General features: G+C 50.1%; 1 protein-coding gene across 2 annotated transcripts in view; it reads right to left on the reverse strand.

The window, feature by feature from the left end:
• Window positions 1–20: 20 nt before the first annotated feature.
• RANGAP1 (Ran GTPase activating protein 1) overlaps window positions 21–17966 on the reverse strand; it is a 29939-nt gene continuing 11993 nt past the window's right edge. For both annotated transcript variants that reach the window (XM_075009880.1, XM_075009873.1), the window contains exons 10-16: window positions 16298–16382; window positions 15491–15662; window positions 14849–14965; window positions 14377–14479; window positions 12730–12818; window positions 9246–9367; window positions 21–6068 (exon numbers count right to left, since the gene is read on the reverse strand). In XM_075009880.1, coding sequence (XP_074865981.1) covers window positions 5999–6068; window positions 9246–9367; window positions 12730–12818; window positions 14377–14479; window positions 14849–14965; window positions 15491–15662; window positions 16298–16382 — 758 coding nt within the window. In that variant the 3' untranslated portion in view covers window positions 21–5998. The remainder of the gene's footprint in view (window positions 6069–9245; window positions 9368–12729; window positions 12819–14376; window positions 14480–14848; window positions 14966–15490; window positions 15663–16297; window positions 16383–17966) is intronic.

A 17966-nucleotide genomic window follows, 5' to 3' on the forward strand; every position in this document is an offset into this window, starting at 1 on the left:
AGCACTAGGACCCAATCAGGGACTTTTACCTGTATTTAATGGCAATTGTGTCCCTCTTACAAGTTTTCACCCACGAGCAGAAAGTTGGGAACCAATGGTGCTCATATAGTGAGGGATGAGTGTAGTTTTGCAGGCGTGAAACTGAATGGGGTGTGTGGATGGGGGGATGTACATAGGGAGGCGTTGGAGGAGGAGGAGGAGGAGGAGGAAGGCAGGCAGAACAGCTGTTTGCCATTCAAGTGTGAGCAGTGCTGCAGGCAGCAAAAGCCATGGGGAGCTGCAGAACTGAAGAAGGAATTTGCACCAGCCCAGTTGAGCCTGTGTGTGATGCTGGGGAGGGGAGCCAGGTGCTGCACGCGGCGGGGCAGCAAGGCAGGAATTGTATTTCTGGTGCATTACAGACTCTGGCCAGTCGGTGCAGCTATAACTGCGACATCAGGGAGGAGACGACTTCCCAAAGCAACATGTTCCAAGCTAACACTTGCTGATAGCATTAACTTTTCCACATCCCACCACGGTCCCTGTGCAGGGTTTTGAACGCTCCCTTCCATTCAAAATCAGGGCAGAGGCCAGGAGTGTTAAACTGCTGCCTAATGAAAGAGTGACTTGCTTTGATTTTCCATTATGTAACTCGAAGGATGTCCATGACCTGGGACAAAGGGAGGCAGGTGGGGATGTTCCTGTTCTCTCCCTAAGCACCAGTGCCAACTTTTGTCTCAAGGCATTGGCTGAATGGCGGTAAAGGGACCTGCAGAACACTAGATAATATCAACCTTGTTCTGGGCTCCCCACTTCAAACCACCCCCACCAGCCACCTATTGCTGGGCATTGGCTTGGGCACAGCTTAACCCTCACCTTTCAGTCTCACGCTTGCTAAGAAAGCACATCACATCAACACCCACCATGCTTGAACAGGAGCCTCTCCCAGGCAACCTGGCGAAAGCCCTTTATGGCACATTCCATATCCAAAACACCCAAGCAACCGTCTTCCTTGCTGGACTAATAAACTGCCTGTTAAACCAGTCCCATACAAATGTGTTGCTCAGCTCTTGTTAGCTGACATGGTTGCAATAGAAGCTGGTTAGACACATTTTTGGAACTGAGGCACCCAAACCTGCATTGTTGGTAGTGCCGAAAAGGCACAATGGGATGAGCCTCACCCAGCAACCTCCAGGGAGTGGCTGGACAGACTGGCCATGGGTGCCAGATCACTGGTGCATGGAGCCCAGTAGCCTGTCTTCTGACTGGCTGGTAACAGGAAGGAACAGCCTAGGGGCAGTTTATCAGCTCTTGTCACCCAGTCCCAGTTGCTAGTGGTCAGAAGCTCGAGCCAGCTGGAGCATGGAGCTGCCCCCCCGACCCTCTTGGTCTATAGCTACTGAGGGACCCAGCCTCCCTGGCTGTACCTAATTATTTTTTGAAGCCTGTTATATTTTTGTCCCTCACACCCTGGCTTGGAAAGTGCCACATCTTGACTAGGCATTGTGTGGAGCACATTTTTTGTTCCATTGAAAGCCGCAGCTTTAAGTTCATTGGCTGCCCTCTGGGGCTCTATGTGCAGAGGTGTGTAACACTCACGGGCTCCGTGGCAGTTCTTATTTTATAGCCCATGATCATAACCCCATTCAGGCTTTTTTCCAAGCTGAAAAGGCCCCATCCTTTTAACCACTTCTTACGGAAGCTGTCCCACACCGTTGCTGAGCGCAACTGCCAGTGGCTTGAACGCTAGGCTCCCACCCCCCGAAGCCGTTCCAATAAATAGTTCCCTCACCCAACGTGTCTCTCTGAGCTCCAGCGACTGAGGCGACTGCGCTGCTACTTTCCATAGTTAATTGCCTGGCTGCCTGTGCTGTAACTGAATGGGACTTAGAACCATAGAACACTAGGACTGGAAGGGACCTCGAGAGGCCATCAAGTCCAGCCCCCTGCTCCCATGGTAGGACCAAGTACTGTCTAAACCATCCCTGATAGACGTCTGTCTAACCTGTTCTTAAATGTCTCCAGAGATGGAGATTCCACAGCCTCCCTTGGCAATTTATTCTGGTGTTTGACCACCCTGACAGTTGGGAACTTTTTCCTAATGTCCAGCCTAAACCTCCCTTGGGGCCTCCTTTCTCTGTTCCCTGTCTGTACATGAGCACCTTCTGGCCTCTTTACTCGGGTAAAGCGCAGTGGTGGGCAACTTGTGGCTTGCATGCAGTGCCATCCACCGGTGCCCCCCCTCATGCCCCCAGTGGCCGTGGTTCGCTGTTCCCAGCCAATGGGCACTGCGAGAATTGATGCTGCCTACCACTGACATAAAGCATCTGCTTGAGCAAATAGCTCCCCACAGAACGTGGCTGTCCAAAGCATCTGCTCCTCTACCCCTAGCAACATCCCCCAGCCCATAACTAAATAACGCTGCTGTGACTTTAATATGACATGCCAGCACTAGCATGCCATGAGGGTTAGGTGCAGCCCATTCTCTTGGCATAGGAAGATACAGCACCAACAGCCAGGAAGCCCTGGGTCTGTGCCAGCAGCCTGTCAGTCATAGCTGCTGGGCATGGAGGCTGGACTGCCCCGTGACAGGACCCTGCCTCAGACTCACTCACGGGGGACAAGAGGAGGCAAGATGTGGGAAATGCCTAGAACCTCAGCTCAAACTAGGACTGGACCCAGGACTCATGGTTGCAGGTAGAATTTCTCTCACTTCTTTATGACCCCACCAAGCACCTCCCCTTAGGCCTGCACCCAGGTGACCTCTGGCACTGCCTCAGACCAGCTCTAGTCTAATAGTCATTACCATTTCCCATGCTCCCTTGCGCATTAGAGACCCAGAGCACAAACATCACTTACCACCACTCCTCCCCCCCACCCCACCAGCTGCCTAGGTTTTCGGGGCTTGCTGGAGTGGGAGTGGTGGGGTGATTGGATGAGAAGAGTGAGGTGTAGGCTGGGTGGGGTTTAGTTTGCAGGTGCTAGTCCAGGCCATACTACTTTGTCTGCCTCTGGACCAGTAAACCATTTTACATACACGCAGCCTCTTCTCCCTCCCAGTACAAGTAACACCAGCTTCACCTATGGGAAGAGGTCAGAAAAATGCACTTTCCTTGCAGTATTAAGAGCCTTAAGGCCAGCACGGAGGGGGTCTGGAAAGCTATTACAGGAAGCCCAGAGCTACTTCTGTGTGGCAAAAAGGACATATTCCAGGCCCTCCTGTAACAAGGCCATAGACTGTCTCCCCCAGCTACCCACTCAGTTCCCTAATGGCTGTCTTGGCCGGGGCTAGCACATAGGAACTGCACCTTAGAAAGCAGCTGTAGCTGTAGTGGAGGTGGGGAATACTTTTTGATGGGGGGGGACAAGACACAAAGAACTTGGTAAGTGGGCCAAGGCCACCCTCTCCTATGCTATTCCTGGAGAGGGTGCAGTGTCATGGATGGAGGTTGGGTGCCCAGAGGGTTGGGGTAAGGGACAGGGGAGGGCAGGGATGCATTCTGACATGTGGGAGGTACACAGAGGTTGGAGTTGGGATCTGGGGCAGGGAGCTCGCGTGCCAAGTGCAGGCTCTGGCCAGGAGGTCTTTACCCTACATGGTTCCTAGCCAGCAGCCCTGTGGGCTCCTTAGGCAGGCTCCCTGCCTGCTGCGCTTCCACCTGCTACTCAAAATCACCAGACGGGGGTTCCACAAGCTACTTATGCCTGCAAATTTCTGGCCACTGGGACCTGTGAGGCTTGTGCTGCGGAGGGGGCAGCACAGTCATTCCTCTCCGCCCCACGGACTACCCACATGCAGGGGTGTAGACAGCAGAGATCCTGCCCAAGGGTCCTTCTGGGCCACCGGCAACCCTGAGGGCTGTCCCAGGCCACATTTGGACATTTGCCTCGCTGGATTGGGAGCATGGCCCCTGTTGTGCCTGCTCCTGAGTTAGACGCTCAGGCAAGCCTATGCATGATGGAGTTTGCCCAGCCATGCCCCTCCCCCTTGCTTATCAACCTGGCAGCAATGTGAGCAGAGGTGTATCACAGCCCAGTTAACCCCTGGGCCTAGCCCTCAGATGGGTGACAGCAGGCCCCAGATACAAAGTTACACAAGCAGGGGTTCACCATTGTCTTGCTTCCCACACTTTACTCTGCCTAACCTTCCCCTAAAGCAACTAGCAAAGCCAGCTTGCTCAGGGGCCCTATGGTTCACCCCAGCCGCTGCCCCCATGCTCCTAGAGCCCCAAGCTGAAGGTGTGCATTTGGCAGTGTCTAGAAACCAACGGCAACAAGCAGCGTTTCACCCTCAGCAACAGCTCAGTTCTGTGTAAGTGGCACAGAACCTTGGCTCCCCCAGGAACTAGTGCTGGAAGACAGACCCCGCCCCCTAAGTGCAGGGGGTACCTCTAAATATAGTACAAAAGTGAACCGGAGCATGAGAAGAGCACACTAACCAGAGGTGAGATACTACCACCGGTTGTGCTAGGTCACAACCACCCCGCTGGACTACAGCAACCACCATCAAAGCCACACCCTATGAAGCAACTCACCTGGGTCAGCCAGCAGAAGTTAGCTGTCTGTCAGAACTGCCTCCCACCGCCCCATGAATCCTGTGCAATGCAAGGGATGGAGTCCCTGCCCCTCGCTCAGCACTGCATGCTTCAACATGGAGCTTTCATGCAAGCTAGCCTCAGCCTCTGCAGTAGGCAAAACGTGCAGCTCACGTTACAGCCACTTCCCCCTCAGAGGCAGCAGTGTTATGGTGCCCAAGATAGATGCTCCTGAGCTGCCCTAGAGAGGGAGGAGGCCCCTGGCCCACTTCCCCTGGCAAATATTTCTGGCACAATTCCCAGACCTGCACTCTGGGGAACAATAAGGAGCTGGGAAATAAGGCAGGAATTTGGAGAACTAGCTGAGGGGCGCACTGTAATACAGGCCCTCACCTCCTCCCCTTTACAGCCCCCAAGGAAACAGCCTGTGGGCAGGAACCCAGCTGTGCCCTTCCCCGGCCATTAACGTGTATAGGGTCACTTACTGAAGTGCCAGCATAACTAGGAAGCATTCAGACCTACTGTGTCATGTGGGGGTACAAAGAGATGCTTAGAGACCCTCACCTCATTCCTGTCACTGAAACCACCAATGTTTCACTTTGCCCAGCCCTGAGCCTAGCTGATGGGAACTGATTCCAGCTCCCAAGCATTAGTCCCCTTTTGTTACTGCTCCCCGGGTGTGAGCACTGAGCATGGACCCAGCTCCAGGAGTCAACTGACTCTAGTCAGTTCTAAAGCAAGCCTGTTTTAATGGGGAAGCTCTGTTGGGGGAATGTTGGCTGTGGCAGCATCACAATGAGTAGGCAGAGATCCTGGGGCTCAACCCTACTGGAGGGAGATCCCCTCTAGCACAGCTGGGGATTAGCAGATTAAAATACAGATAGGTCACAGGGGGGAGAGGGGCCTGTTACAAGACCAGGAAGGAGCATCCCCAGTCCTTCCAACCCTGGAGCAGCAAGAGTCAGCCAGACAATCCCATAATCATGTAGCAGTAACACCACTTCTGCTATTGCCAGCTCCATGGCCCGGAGCAGCACGAGGTAGAAGCCACGGCACCATGCAAAAGCTGCGGCTGGGTCAGCTGCTGCTTCAGCGAAAGCCCCAGTCCAGCACCCTCTGTAAGACAGTCGTTCGAGCACAACGCCGATGGAGCCAGCCCTGTTGAGCACAATAAGCCCATCTTTCCTATTCCTGGAGAGCAAGGAGGAGCCCCAGGAAGCCAAGTTCTGGCACAACTGCCTGCCCTGGAGTTCGCTTTGGACGTGGGGCCTCCAATTTAAAAAAAAAAAAAAAAAAAGGGAAAAACCAAAGTAAAAAAAACTATCAGCAGGATTCCTCCGAGTTTGTTAAAGCAGAAGGACAGGCACCCCCGCGAGAGCCAGCCAGTGGGCTGCCCTGGGCACCAACCATCCTCTCCCACCAGCTGGCTAAGAGCTCTTGCTGATAAAAGTCCTAGGAAGGGGAAGGGCACAGCTGTGCTTCTACTACAGCTGGTGGAGAGTTTGCAGCAGCGTGTGACGGGCCAAGGAGCAGGAATCCAAAGCACGGTGGGGTCTGTAGAGAGAGGAGAGAAAAAGTTCAGGTAAAAGGTGCCCCAGCTGGCTCTGAAGCACTGAATACCCCCTCTCCATGAGTTAAGGGGCTCACCGGCACAGTAAGGGGCCAGTAACTCCAGAGTCAGCCAACTCCGTTCTTACCCAGAGACAGGGTATCAAGGTACAGGGATCACCGCATTGAACCAGCCTATTGCTCTGTCTCATTCTGAATCCCACCTCAGGCAGTGGCCAATGGTAAATCAGAGGAAATCCAACCTCTGCACACATCAACACCAGTGTTGCGTCACTGTACTGTACACACAATCTCACCGTGCCCTGAAGCATGAGGGCTGATTATGCTAAAAGAACCATTACAGGACTAACTACAGCTACACCCTGGTCCCTCCACCGTCTCATCCTCTCCTGAAATGTATCAAGCCAGCTGGCCTCTGGTACTACTGTACAGGCATAGGGGTAGAGGCTGCTAAAGTTACAGCTGCAACAGGTTCCCCCTTTTCACAGGCTCATGCTTTGACCGTGTTCACTGTTTAGGCCAAAAACAAAACTTTCCCTGCTTCGTACCCACTGCCCACACCAAGGTGGTGTTCCCCTGAAGAACATGAATCCAATACATCACTGAAAAACATTCTGACCAACTCCCCCCGGCCCACCCAGCCAGAACAGCAATAGGTGCATGAACCAGCTGAGAAAAAAGGGGGTTTGAAATGAAGCCTGAAACATGGGACTGAGCAGCATCTCCTTGTTGCTAAGCGGTAAGCTATGCCCTTCAAAGTGCTCTCTATGTTCGAGGGTCCACCCCACCAAATTCTGCAGCTTCACTTGGAACCTCCTTTCCAAACCTTAGGAATGAGATAGGAGACCCTGCACTGACTGCATTGTATTAGAATTCCCTGAAATCTGCTGCTCTAGCCTGCCCTTAAAAGGCTTCCCCTTCTCCTGAGCTGGACACTTCACTGGGATCCCTACAACCTGGTTCCATGGAATAGTGATGGGGGAAATACACGCTGACTAGAATTTCTGACCTCAACCACACCCTGCCCTTGGCTATGTTTACAGTAGCCCCTTCTTTTTGAAAGGGGCATGCTAATGAGCGAGGTCGGAAGATGCTAATAAGCTGCTCCCATGAATACGCAGCGCCTCATTACCATAACGGCAGCCACCGCAGTTCAAACGTGCTGGTTTCAAATCATGTGCCACTCGTCTAGATTGGGGGCCTTTCGAAAGGATCCCCCACTCTTCGAAAGCCCCTTATTCCTAAAACCAAATAGGAATGAAGGGTTTTCGAAGTCTGGGGGCCAGGGGGTGGGGATTCCTTTTGAAAGGCCCCATCTACATGGGTGGCGTGCAATTTGAAAGCGGCGCTTTCTAATTGCCGTGGCTGTTATGCTAATGAAGCACTGCATATTCATGGCAGTGCCTCATTAGCATCTTCCAACCTCACTCATTACCATGCCCCTTTTGAAACAAAGGGGCTAGTGTAGACGTAGCCCTTGTGAGGAAAGGAGCTGAGAGAGGCAACCACAACCAAATTCCATCAGGGCAGGGCCAAAAAAACCCAAAAAAGGGTGGTGGGGGCAGTGAGACTGCAGCTTGCTCAGGAACTCAGCAGCATCGTGGAGTGGTGACCATCAGAAACTCCACATACAGAACCAGCCCTTAGCATCCCATCTGCGATGATCAGGGCCTTCGCTTACACTCACTGCACAGCGGTGTTTCTCTCACTCTTAATAACGATTTAAAGGAAAAAATGCTGTCACATGGAGTGCGCTCTGTGGCCGATTCCTTGTTCCCAGAGTTCCTAAATGCTCTGACTCAGGTCATTTGTATCGTCTGCCACTGAAGCAGGGGGAGCCTGGACATTCAAGAGGCTCCCTGTACTGAAAGGGAACGGGAGCTTGGGAACACAGGAAGCAAGATTAGCTTTGGCCGAAGCAGCTCACAGGAACATTAAAGCTCCACAAGCCCCTAACAAAGGAGCTGATCGTTTGACAAGGCCGGGAGACCTGCTGGAGTAGATGCTCAGGCCAATGAGCAGAAGGGCTTTGCTAGAGCCCAAGAGAAAGCTGAGCAAGGCTGGCAGCTGAGCACTCCAAGTAGCAAAAGGTGGCACTTTAGGGCGTTGGACCAGCCTATTAATTTTGGGTGAAGGACAAGACAAGCTCCTCAGCATCTGAGCTTCAGGCAAAGGGGATACAGATGACCACAGATTACCAAGAGTTTTGGTGAAGCCATGGAGCAGCTGAAGGAAGAGAGCAGTTCTCAAGCCAACTCTGCAAAGCTTGCAGTTGCATAGCACCCGATTCCCTCTAAACCCTCCCCTCCACTTTTCCCTGCAGTTGGGGGACGACGTGTGAAAGCAAAGGAAGCAAGCCCTGAAACAACAAAATGCGCTGTCCTGCAGCGTTGTCTTGGCCTTGTTGCACACCCCTTCCAATACTGCCCCCCACAGGTTAGAGTTGGGATGGAAGCTTTCACCTGGACAATAGCGCAGCTTAACTGAAGCTTCGGTACTAGCATGACATGTTTTACTGTTAAACATTTTTCAAAAAAGGAACTTGGCTTAAAATTTTCACTATTTATGATCTCTACATTATAGAGTTCTCTCCAAAAGACAATTAACAGACTTGTCAATTTGGTTTTTATTTCCCTGTTCTCATGACCTATCCCAACACTTCAGCATTCATTTGCAGCTGCAAAACACTGGAATTCAAGAAGTTTCTGTGGGAACTTGAAGTCACTACAAACTTTCACATTAATCATGACTCTACTTCAGAATGCCCAAAATGGGGCAAAAATCTGATTCAGCAGTGTTCCTTTGTCTCATTAAACCTGTAGCTGGAAACCAGGTCCTAGCCTTCCTTTGGGCTCAGAAACTGCTCCTGTCATGACGTCAGTAGTCCTCAACTGGCCTGCCTCTGCAGAAACACCAGTTTTTAAGACCACCTTTAGAAAGTCCGTTTTCCAGTTCATTCCCTGGGATCAGTGTGTCTTACCTTGTAAGCTTTGACTGTTGGACTAGGCCAGATAGGAACAACTTACCTTTAAACCACTGCCTTTTTATTCTAGGAACTGTCCCCACCCGGGAAGAATGGGTGTTTTTCTTTTTATTGCAACCACACACAGAAAGTTTCAAATTTCCTGCAGAACGGGACGGTCTGCAAGGTGCAATACTCACTTTGTCACAAAGGCCAGGAGAACTGGGGCCAGGGATTTGGGGAAATAATCTTGCTGGACCATATGGTTCAGAGTCATCAGAGGGCCGTAGAGGCTTGGGACAGGCTTGATCTTCTCTTCACTCTGCCAGATGGAAAGGACAGAAAAGTAAGGCATGTACCAACTCTCTCACCAAATGCAGCCACCATTGCATCTAATTCAGTGTGCCAGCTGATGAACCCAGCGTCTATGGGCAGGTCTACACTGGACCTAAAAGTCGATCCCAGATAAGCAATTCCAGCTACAACTGCAAAGCTAGAATCAACTTATCTGGCCAGCCTCACCGAGGAAGGTCAACAGGAGAAACGCTCCCGTCAACCTCACTTACTGCATGTGATAATGAGGAGTACAGGGGTTGACTGTCAAGCCCTGATAGTTCGATTTTGCTCATCCCAAGCAGGCAGACGAAATCACATCCTGTAAGATCATCCCTGACTGGGTCGATCTCCCAGTGAGTGTGGATGCATCCAGTGAACGGCAAACCAGAAAGGGAGAAGTGTGACTCCCACTGGGGCTCAGCTTCCACAGCAAGTCACGGAAAAGACTAATTCTGGAGTTTATATGACGACAGCTGCTACAGTTATCCAAACAAATAACCACGCCTTTGCTGGAACTGGCCTTCCCCTCTGCAGCAGGAGGGATTTGGCCCCAGTATTATGAGAATTGGCTTAGTCAGGAGATGGACAATCAACACCCCCATCCTGAAAGTGAGTGTCTCAAAACACAGCCATCAGGAAGACTACTGTGTGTTTCAATTAAGGCCTGACAGTCTTGCGAGGTGTGGGAGATTTAGACAGTTCATGGATATTCCTTTCAGACCTTCCTTTCTGCAGATACAGACATTGCTAGATCAACGGGGGAGTTATTCCCTTGTGTGCCTCTCTCTCCCCTCGCCAATTGTTTCCCATCACTTCCAGAATCAATTCTTAATTTAAAGCTAAATGAGACCATTAACTCATCTCGTTTACATTGAGAAACTTGGAGAGCTAGCTTATCAAAAAAAGATGGAGAGGTGACTTGATTCAGCTAGAAGTGCCATGATATGGATAAAACAGTGGGCATGGAAGGGCTCTTAAATTCAGTGGAGAGAGGCATAACAAGGACGAGTGACTGGAATGTAGACAGCGTGCCTACAACAACTATTTTGTCACAAGCCACAGAGTTTCACCCAGTAGCCCCTGTGACTTGTATTTGTCTGAAGCACGTTTCCCAGAAACACCGGGCGTCTTGACTGGAAGACAGCAAGAGATCTCCACCATTTCCCTTGGGAGTTTGGCCTCATGAACAAAATCACCCTCACATGCAAAATAGAGTTTAGGCATGCTGTCTACATTCCAGCCACTGGTCCTTGTTATGCCTCTCTCCACTGAATTTAAGAGCCCTTCCATGCCTGCTGTTTTATCCATCTCATGGCACTTTTAGCTGAATCAAGTCAACTCTCAGTCTTTTTTTGATAAACTAGGATTGAACTCTCCAAGTTTCTCAATGTAAAGCACTTTCTGAAGCCCTTGAAACATGCAGTCCTTTTCTGCACCCTTGCTCCAATTTTAAACATTCTTTAAAAAAAAAAAAAAGAATGTTGACACCAGAAATCTACACAACAGTTCACACTTGGGCTCCCTTGGGCTGTCTGCATAAGTAAAGTCCCCTCTCCACCTCCACTCCCTCAGTTATATACCCAAGGGTATTTTAGCCCTTTTGGCCACACTATTGCAGTGGGAGCTCACGTTGAGTTGCTTGTCCACCACGATTCCCATATCCTCTTCAGAATCTCCGCTTTCCGGGGTACAAGGTGTGCCCTGGTCCTGACTGGACCACTTTGAATTTGGTTAGACTGAAAGTGCATTTTGTTTGAATGGGTCCAGCTACTGCCTTAGGTCTAGAGAGTGAAAAAGAAATAGGGAAACAGCCTCCCTTCTCCACTGCAAACCTAAGCCATAGACACACATGGATCACAACCAACAACTGGTCAGCCAAGAGAGGAGCCAAGAGACACTACTCCCCGATTCAATTCTCTACTGTGAAACCCAGCCCCAAGTTCTACCCTTCCAGTTCATCTCATCATTAACACGGTGTTCGCAATCTGAAGCGGGGTGGAAAAGAAACAAAAGAACACCACACCTGCTCATGGAGCAGAGGACTACAGAACTAAGTAGGGCCATTCAGAAGAGGGGAACAGAGGAAGAGAGAACATCCAAAGGAGACGTCTTTGGTCCCTAACCCATGTCACAGCTGTTGAGTCATCAACTGAGAGCCCCAAAAAGCCACATGACTGAAGACATGATGCAAGTTTTGTAGCTGTAGAGCATTCCAAGGGTTTGTGTGGATTTTTCTACTTTTCCGCCATTTCTAGTCCTTGTGTCTGTGAGACACTTCAGACTAGTCTGTGAAGCAGAACAGCCTGACCAGTGAAGCACTCCTCTGAGCTTGCAGATGGAGACAACTCCAATCCCCTTTCAACTCTGTTCATGCTGCTGAGTGGAGGTTCTATTGCGGTTAGACAGCTGATTCTCAAAATGATCCTGCTGACAGGTTTTATTCTGTGCAGCCTCGTTCTGGATGCTCCAGACATTAGCAAGGACACTGGACTGAAATGTTCAGCTTCTTTCTGTCAATTCCTTTGCCTATTCTTGCTGTGATCTTTTCAAAAGGGAAAATCTGACTACGAGGGACCCTTTTGGACACCAGGGTGATGAATAGATTTTTATGATGCTACACCAAGGAGGCTGACACCTGGTAACTCATCTTTTATGAGGCTTCTATTAAATAAAAGTTTCATCTGGTTTGTCTGTATGACCCTCCCTCCTTTAGAGACATATCACATCTTGAAAATACAAGTCAGACCCTCCATTCTAACACAATTCCCCTCTCTGGAAGTTAGAGAGTACATATTCAAATTCAACACATTGTACCACATGTCAAACAGAGACATCAACTACCTCACGCATTACAAGGACTGCTTTTCTTCCTTTGATGCTCAGCATTATCTCAAAACAGGACAAGTAACATCCTCCCATCTCCCACCCTCCTCCTTCTATCCTATTTGATTTGTCAGTTTTCACTGCAATTTTTTTTCTCTTTTTGGTCCTACGTACTTATAAAATGTCAGTCTGTATTGGAAATGAGATTGATCTGAAAAAGTGAGTCTGTCCCACCCAAGCTCATCACCAAATAAATTACTTTGTTAGTCTTTAAAGTGCTACATTTCTGCTGCTTTGTTTTGTTGGAGTACAGACTAACGTGGCCACCGCTCTGCTACTATTCACTGGAATTTGTTATCCCTGCAGATTTCTATTGTCTCTAGGCACTGGGCATACACAGGAGTCTTACTGTTGCCATGGAGACAGGAACATGACTTGCCAACAAGCTTTAGCTTTTAGAAGAGAAATACAAATCAGCACTCAGTCCACCATTCAGACCACTTTAACTCCCTCCTGCCTTCTCACCTTAAGCAGGCCCATATGGATCAGTAGGCTGGTGATGAACGAGTCGGAACTAAAGGTGGTGGAAGTGAAGGCTTTTCTCATCAAGGCATCTAGAGAGAAATAAATGGGTCAAGCTGAAGAGCACTGTAAGAGATTATAGTGACTACTGCTCATTTCAGTGCTGGATTCAATTGCTTTCAGCTAATCTGAAGATGCCTCAATCTCTAGTCTACTGAACTGGAATGCCAGGAGGCCAGTGCAGAATTTAAGTCAAGTTTGCCACTGCATACACAAGGCCTTGACCATTATCAGCTGTTAGATGGGCCTTGCCTACCCTGGCTGTCTCTGCTGTCAGAGAGGTTATAGCAGACCAAACAGTGAGTGCAGGGAATAGAAACAGATGAGGTGCAGATTAGAGGAGACAACCAAGATGTGGCATGGAGACCAGTCACAAGTATGGGGGCTGCTCAAAGACCTAGCGATGAACTATGACTGAGGCAAAGAATGTCACTTGACATCAGCCACAGACAGTGCAAGGAATGGTCTACCTGGCTGCGTCTGGATAGCACATAGCCTCATTCTTGTTGTAATGAGTGTCACAGATTGGCTGCAGTCTTGTCTCACTAAAGCCACAGGCTCTCATTGGTGGTCATCTATCTGGTGCTACAGCCTTCATCCACTCTGTAATGGAGATCAGCCCTCATGGATGAAGGACTTTATTGGTGTGCACAAAAACAGCTTTCATGGGTTTTGTCCTGCCTGCCCACCAGGAGTCTGTTGATGGCAACAACTAGTTGTGGTTTAGTATAAAAAGAGACTCTAAAAAGGTTACCAGAGGAGGGGCGAAATCCAGACCCCTATGCCCAGCTTCAGTGAACACAGCTGCTGGGAATGAAGGATGGAGAACTCCCCTTTCTCAGTCTTGGAGCAATCCATTGAGCACTTTCATGTTCCTTGTGCAGCCACAACAGAAGATTCAGGGCTATGGAAGCAGCCATACTTCACTGAGCAATACCCTCAGGTAGGATTCACAGACTCCCTAGGCCATACTCCACCCAAATCCCTCCTCTATAATACCGTGATCCAGCAGCGTCCTGGACAGCATGCAAAGGGCACATGGAGCCCCTGCACAGACTGTGCCCTGCCCCATACCTTACCAGTTCCAGTCCTTCTGGGGAAACATGACAGAGGTAGTGTAGACGATTACTAGGAAAAAGAACACCAAGTCGATGCTCCCTACTCTCACTACCCCAGCTACAAAAATGGTTTACAGTTAATTTAAAACAGACTGAAGGAAAAACAGTGTATCATTAATTTGTGGAGCTCACTGACAGGGTATTAAGGCACAAAAATAAAGCTTCAGTAAACCCCACCTCCCACACCAAAAAAAATGCCAGTAACACTCCCAGCAATAGTAATTAGGCCATAAGGGACATTGATCATCATGCTTTGGGGGTATAAACTTATATGTTGAAGATTGCACACCCTCACTCCCTCCAAAACAGCCCTACACACTCTGAAGACAGAGATGCCTTCCTCTGGGCACTGCAGGAAGCAGAGCTACCAAAATGGCATACTCCAAGAAGGCCATCCATGGTATCTCTTCAGGAGCCACAATTAAGAGAGGCTCTTTGGGCCCCACTTTTGCACAGACACAGACTGCATCACCTGTTGTTTCATGCACTGCTGTTTTCACTGTGGTTTCATCTTTGAACACAGAAGAGATCTTCAGGAGAGCCACAACCACCTTCTCCGTATCAGATGTGTCCGTCTGTCAGAGACAAAACACGGGAGCCATTAAGTCCACAGCAGTGAGCACAGAAGAGAGGCTATTGCAACAGAAGCCACAAACAGTGCAACAATTGCCTCTAATTGGCTGCAGGTGAACAGAATGGTCCTGGCTGCCTCAGAACATGTGGAGGCCTGAGCCGTGCCACGAAATGCAGCTGCTGCGCTGGCACCGTGTCTGCTTCCTAAACGTGCAGCTTCAAGTTGTCCAAATGAAGAGAGCAGAGGAAGACAATGGAAGGACCCTAAATCCAGGTCATGGGACCTCAAGAAGAGATCACCTCTGGCAGTTAAACAATTTATCCCACCGCACCAAAAAAGCCATGTGCACAGCACCTACTGACCCGCTTACCTGATGAGCTATCAGAACAGAGCACTTGGGCCCCAGTCGCAGCAGTTTCTCCGGAGACGGGAAGGCAAGAAAGCTGGCAACATCCACAGGAGGTGGCAGAGACACAGGAGTAGAGTCCTGAAACAGAGCGAGTCAAATCCCAGTTAATTCTGCAGAGCACTGGCAGAGCCGTGGGCACATGAATTGGAAGGGAAGCGCAATGGACCTGGCCCAGGGAGGGTGCTGCAGGCTGGCGCCATCTGCATTGTTAGAGCTTGTGAATGGGTGTGACAAGTGAGTGAAGGGAAGGGGGTGCTGCACTAACAAAGCAGTGTGGTAAAAGCTAGTACAGCCAATGTTATGACTTATGGGGGTCAGCCAGTGGTATCAGAGATACAGAAACCAATGGAAGAAAGATTTTCTTACAGATTTTCCTCAGATTGCCAAACCTTCATGTGCTATTGTTCTCTCACCTTCTTCTTTTACCCGTCCCCTGCTCTGACACACCCCTCCAGCCAAACTAGAGGCAGACACTTAGAGACATGCAAATCCCCAGTTGTTCTCCGCAAGTTCATAATAGCTCTATGAGAAGCTCCCTCATTTGAAATCTCCTTCCCCTATTCCAGATACGGGATTATTGTCTATCCCTCAAAGCTCATTTACATAGGAGTCTAGGATCTTCTTAGAAGGCAGTGATTCCTGTTCTCCCTGTCCCCTCTCCTGCAGCTGTTCCTCCTCCTCCTCCTCCTCTTCTTCCTCCTCTTCGTCCTCCTCTTCGTCCTCCTCGTCTTTCCCTTCGTCATCTTCATCCTCGTCGTCCTCTCCTTCGTCATCACTAAGGAGGATTAAGAGAAGTATTTGCATTAGCAGGCCTGCAGTACAGGCTTCCTGACACACACTGGCACCAAGGTATCCTTCTTCGGGTCATTACAACAAGCAATGGAATCCTCCCAAGCCCTCAGACATGAAGGTGACTGAGAACAAGTCACTTCCGTGACAGTGAATGGGAGCCTTTGGAGACTGCAATGCGTTAGGGAGCCTGGCATGTTTAGGTCATCTGCTCTAATCTGTCCTCAGACCAGTGGGAACAGTCCCTCACTACCAGACAGCCCTTTGCCAGTGGATGAAACAGAATCAAGAGTCTCAGCCCAATTTCTAGTGGACAGGTGTCTACAAAACACTAGACCAAGCACAAGTATAGGCAAAAAAAGAGTCCAGAGCGGAGTAGGTGGGGGAAACTGGGCTCTCCCCTCACTGTTCCAGAGCTCCAGACCAAAGGGCGGAGGTATACTGGGGGGTGGGACTTGCAGAGATACTGAAGTCTGAAAGTTTCAGTCTTGTTAATCCAGCATCTCTCAGGAATGTCAGACCCTGCAGAGAAGAATTTGCATGAAACAGATGTAAACTGCAGACAGAGTGCTGACATGAAGGATTTGCAGATCCCTGCCACCACCTCTTCTCATGGCCTACCTCAGGGAACCCAACACATCTGCCATGTTGAAACCTTCAAGAATCTCCTGGAGCTGTTCACAGCCTTCTTCCCCCAGAGCATTACCTAGGATGCAAGAAGAGACAAGTCAGACCGGGGAGGCAGAGAGAAGAGAGACAAGACACTCTCAGGCCAGGGCCACACTAGATCTTAAAAGCTGATTGTCGATAAGCAATTCCAGCTATGACAACTGCACAGCTGGAATCAACTTATCTACAGTTGACTTACCTGGCCACCCTCCCTTACTCCTCAGGAGATTGAGGAGTACAGGAATTGACTGTCGACCCTTGATGGGTCAATTTCACGCATCCCCACTAGGTGCACAAAATCGAACTCTGGAAGATTGACCTTGACCAGGTCGATCTTTAGGGTAGTGAAGACATAAGTTCAGACTGGGTGCTGAATTAGCCAGAAGGGGGTTAAAAAAGGAACCATTGCTCACAGTGAGGCTGCTTGATTTGCATTTCTATAAACACCTTTCACACAAAGCGCTTTACAAGCGGCACATACACAGACTTCCACTGAAATCAGTTGGCTGTTCATTAACTCAGACCCCACACAAGGGTTTGACAAAAGAACAGCATTAAAGAATCCAACTGCGAGGGACACTGGAAGGAGGAAGAATATAATTAACCTGATGAGAGCTGAGTCTTGGAGACCGAATCCTCCTTTCACCCCAGAGGATTCTAAAGCTCTTTGCATATCATATCTGTATCGTTAGGGCCCTTCCTTATTCACAGCCATGAAAAACTTATCACAGACCATGAAATCTGGTCTTTTGTATGCTCTTACCTATGGCCCATGGCTTGCCTGGATTCAGCGTGGACGGCACAAGCCTCAGGGCTTCCTCCCCTTGTCCCCACCCCTGCAATGGGGAGCCATGCTAGTTCTCCTGAACTGCAGCCCCCTCGCATGGCTGGAGTGCCAGCGCTGGCCCCCTGCTGGGGTCAGGAGAGTGGAAGAAGGAAGCGTTGAGCCCCACAGGGCAGGATCCAAGCAAGCCGCAGGCTGAATCTGGCTCACAGGCTCAGCCTGGTAGGAGCAGGAAGCAGCTCTGCATGGTGCTGTTTCCCTCCCCCCGGCTTGGGGAACCATTTGCCTGGGAGGCTTTTCTAGACAATAGGAACAGCAGGAGGTGGGAACCATGTGTGCTCCTGGGGAGCTGTGCAGGTAAAAGCCCCGACCCCATCACCCTCCTGCACCCCTCCCTCTCTCCCACCCAGATCCTCCACTTCCAGCCTCCTCATGCATCCCACCTCTCAGCTTCCCAAACCCCCAGCCTGCTCCTGCATCCCACCTTCTACCTGGGCCGCCACCCTCAACCCCCTCCCATACTACCTCTTCCAGACCCCACACCCCAAACCCGCTCCTGAACTCTCCTTCCCACCCAGACCTCCCACCCTCAGCCTGCTCCTGCACCTGGAGGGCTGGAGAATGACAGCAACTGTTTGACCATGAAATTGACCAAACTGGACTGTGAATTTGGTAGGGCCCTATAAAGTGTTACTGAAATGCTGCCACTGCCGGGAGGGAAGGCAACAACACAAAGAGTAGACGGAAACGTCTGCCAAGACCTCAGTGCAAATCTAATAGCCTCATGGGATCTTTGCACCAACGCAGTGCTGACAGGACCCTGCTTTTAACGTCTTA

This window comes from Carettochelys insculpta, chromosome 1 (assembly GCF_033958435.1).
Source record: "Carettochelys insculpta isolate YL-2023 chromosome 1, ASM3395843v1, whole genome shotgun sequence".
NCBI lineage: Eukaryota > Metazoa > Chordata > Testudines > Carettochelyidae > Carettochelys > Carettochelys insculpta.